Source organism: Lactuca serriola, chromosome 7 (assembly GCF_051521515.1).
Source record: "Lactuca serriola cultivar US96UC23 chromosome 7, Lser_US96UC23_V15, whole genome shotgun sequence".
Taxonomy (NCBI): domain Eukaryota; kingdom Viridiplantae; phylum Streptophyta; class Magnoliopsida; order Asterales; family Asteraceae; genus Lactuca; species Lactuca serriola.
Window position 1 is genome coordinate 29,973,945 of NC_136414.1, and position 1,991 is coordinate 29,975,935.

Genomic DNA, 1,991 nt, shown 5'->3' on the forward strand with positions numbered 1-1,991 from the left:
CTAATTAAATTGGTTTAACTATAATCTTTAATCGAGAAGGGTATTTTAGTACAATCATATGTAGTTTTTTTTAAATATGTTTTCTAATAGTATTAAATTGATTTAAACCTAATTAAAATATAAGTTTGGATATAAACTTAAGTTTATCCTTAACAGCCGTTTTTTTTCTAATATTAATATCCAGCCGTTAAAAAAAACAGTTTAACCGTTTTTGTGAGTAGCCCGAAATTAATAACTAAAGTTCTAATAATGCACTTACTCGCCAATCAAATTTCATATTTACAGAAGAGCTTGATGGTCTTTCTCATACACTAACAAAAGTAGAAAATAAAGATGAAAATAGAAAAACAAGAAACATCAATAGAAAAGGCATAAAACGCTGTCGTACGAACATAACAAAAAAAAATACGCTACGAGCCTACGATGCATCTCCCAGCCAAATGGGTGGAGGCTCGTTCAAATCTATACCCAATCCACGTCTCACAATCCCAAAAAACCCCGCCGTTTTCTCATCTGAACCACCCTCCTCCACCGCACGTCCACCGGCTCCTCCACCATTGCCCACCAAAATGGCCGAGCAACAGGCACCACCGTGGTGGCGATCTCTGACCACTCCACTATGAAGCAACTCCAACTCCCTTCCAACCATCACTTGTCGTGTCGGTGGTGCAGCCACCCACCTGATATGCTGGTGGAGGTTATGGTGATTTGACGGGAAGCTATTCAGGTCAAGTGACAAAGATGGCGGAGACGACGGCGGGGATGGGAAGTTGGTCTTGGCTTTCGGACCACGGAGAGAACGGGCGGCGCCGTCGTAGGCCAAAGCAGCTTCTTCAGGTGTGTCAAACGTCCCTAACCAAACACGGGTTTTCTTCCATGGGTCACGTATCTCCGCCGCGTAACGCCCCCACGGCCTCTTCCTTACGCCCCTATAATGCCCCGGAGACGCCATGAAAGGAAAAAAAAAATGAGAACTTTTTAGAGAGAGAAAGTGTTAGAAAGGAAAGGTGAAAAGGGGTGGGGTAAGAGGCGGGTATAAAATATATAGGTGGAAAAACATATCTACTTATATAACTGGTTCATCTCTCAATAAATTTGTTTATAATTTTGTTAAGTTTTGTAGTAATTAATATAAAGGAAACATATATATTATTAATAACGTACAGATATATAAGACAATTTATTCAAAAATTATCGTTTAACCCAAAAATAATAAGATAATTATAAATGAAAGTACAGTATAAAAATAATAAATTGATTACTGTAAATTCCGGCACAAAATATAATACATTGAGCATTTTGAACAAATTTTTAATCGTCTAACTAGTTTAATTCATTGATATGTTTTTATTTAGGATTTTTTATTAATCGTTAGAATATGATGCATAAAATATACTTTTATGGGAAAATCCAAAATCAACTTTTTATTTCCATAACATTATTTTGATATTTTAGATAGAAAACAATATTGTTTGATTATAATTAAATAAAAAGACTTGAAAACTTAAGAACTGAAAAATAAAAATTATTTTAGATAATGGACAGACTTTTTATTTGCAAAGTAATAACTAAAATATTATATCGATTTAAAAATAAGTTGATAGATATTATTGAAAATGTATGATAATTTAGTGTTTTGTGTGTGAAAAGCGGCAGGGAAGGGACCCACGATGGTCACCCGTAATCGTCGGCTGGACGGCAGACATTCAAGGGTTGGAGTGGGGCCAGCTTAGATCTTGGCCGTTGCTTTTCAGACAATGATGTTTATGGTACGTTGATCATGCTTACGTGGGTAAGTGCCTTTGGTTATTTATATGATACGAGTGAAACCAAAGTACTAATCCTAAGTATCCTTAAAACAAACATTGTTTTGTCATTTATGGGCTTAAATGTTTTTCTTTATGTTGTACAGATACATTTACCAAAATCGCGTATTGTCTGATACTATAATTTAAGGGTAAAACTATTAAGTTTAATAAATAACTTTTAGA

General features: G+C 35.1%; 1 protein-coding gene across 1 annotated transcript; it reads right to left on the reverse strand.

Moving 5' to 3' along the window:
* Window positions 1-255: 255 nt before the first annotated feature.
* LOC145062048 (ethylene-responsive transcription factor 12-like) lies at window positions 256-1,022 on the reverse strand. The gene has a single exon (XM_079009660.1). The coding sequence runs from the start codon at window positions 950-952 to the stop codon at window positions 419-421; it is 534 nt and encodes a 177-aa protein (XP_078865786.1). The 5' UTR covers window positions 953-1,022; the 3' UTR covers window positions 256-418.
* Between the last annotated feature and the right edge of the window lie 969 nt (window positions 1,023-1,991).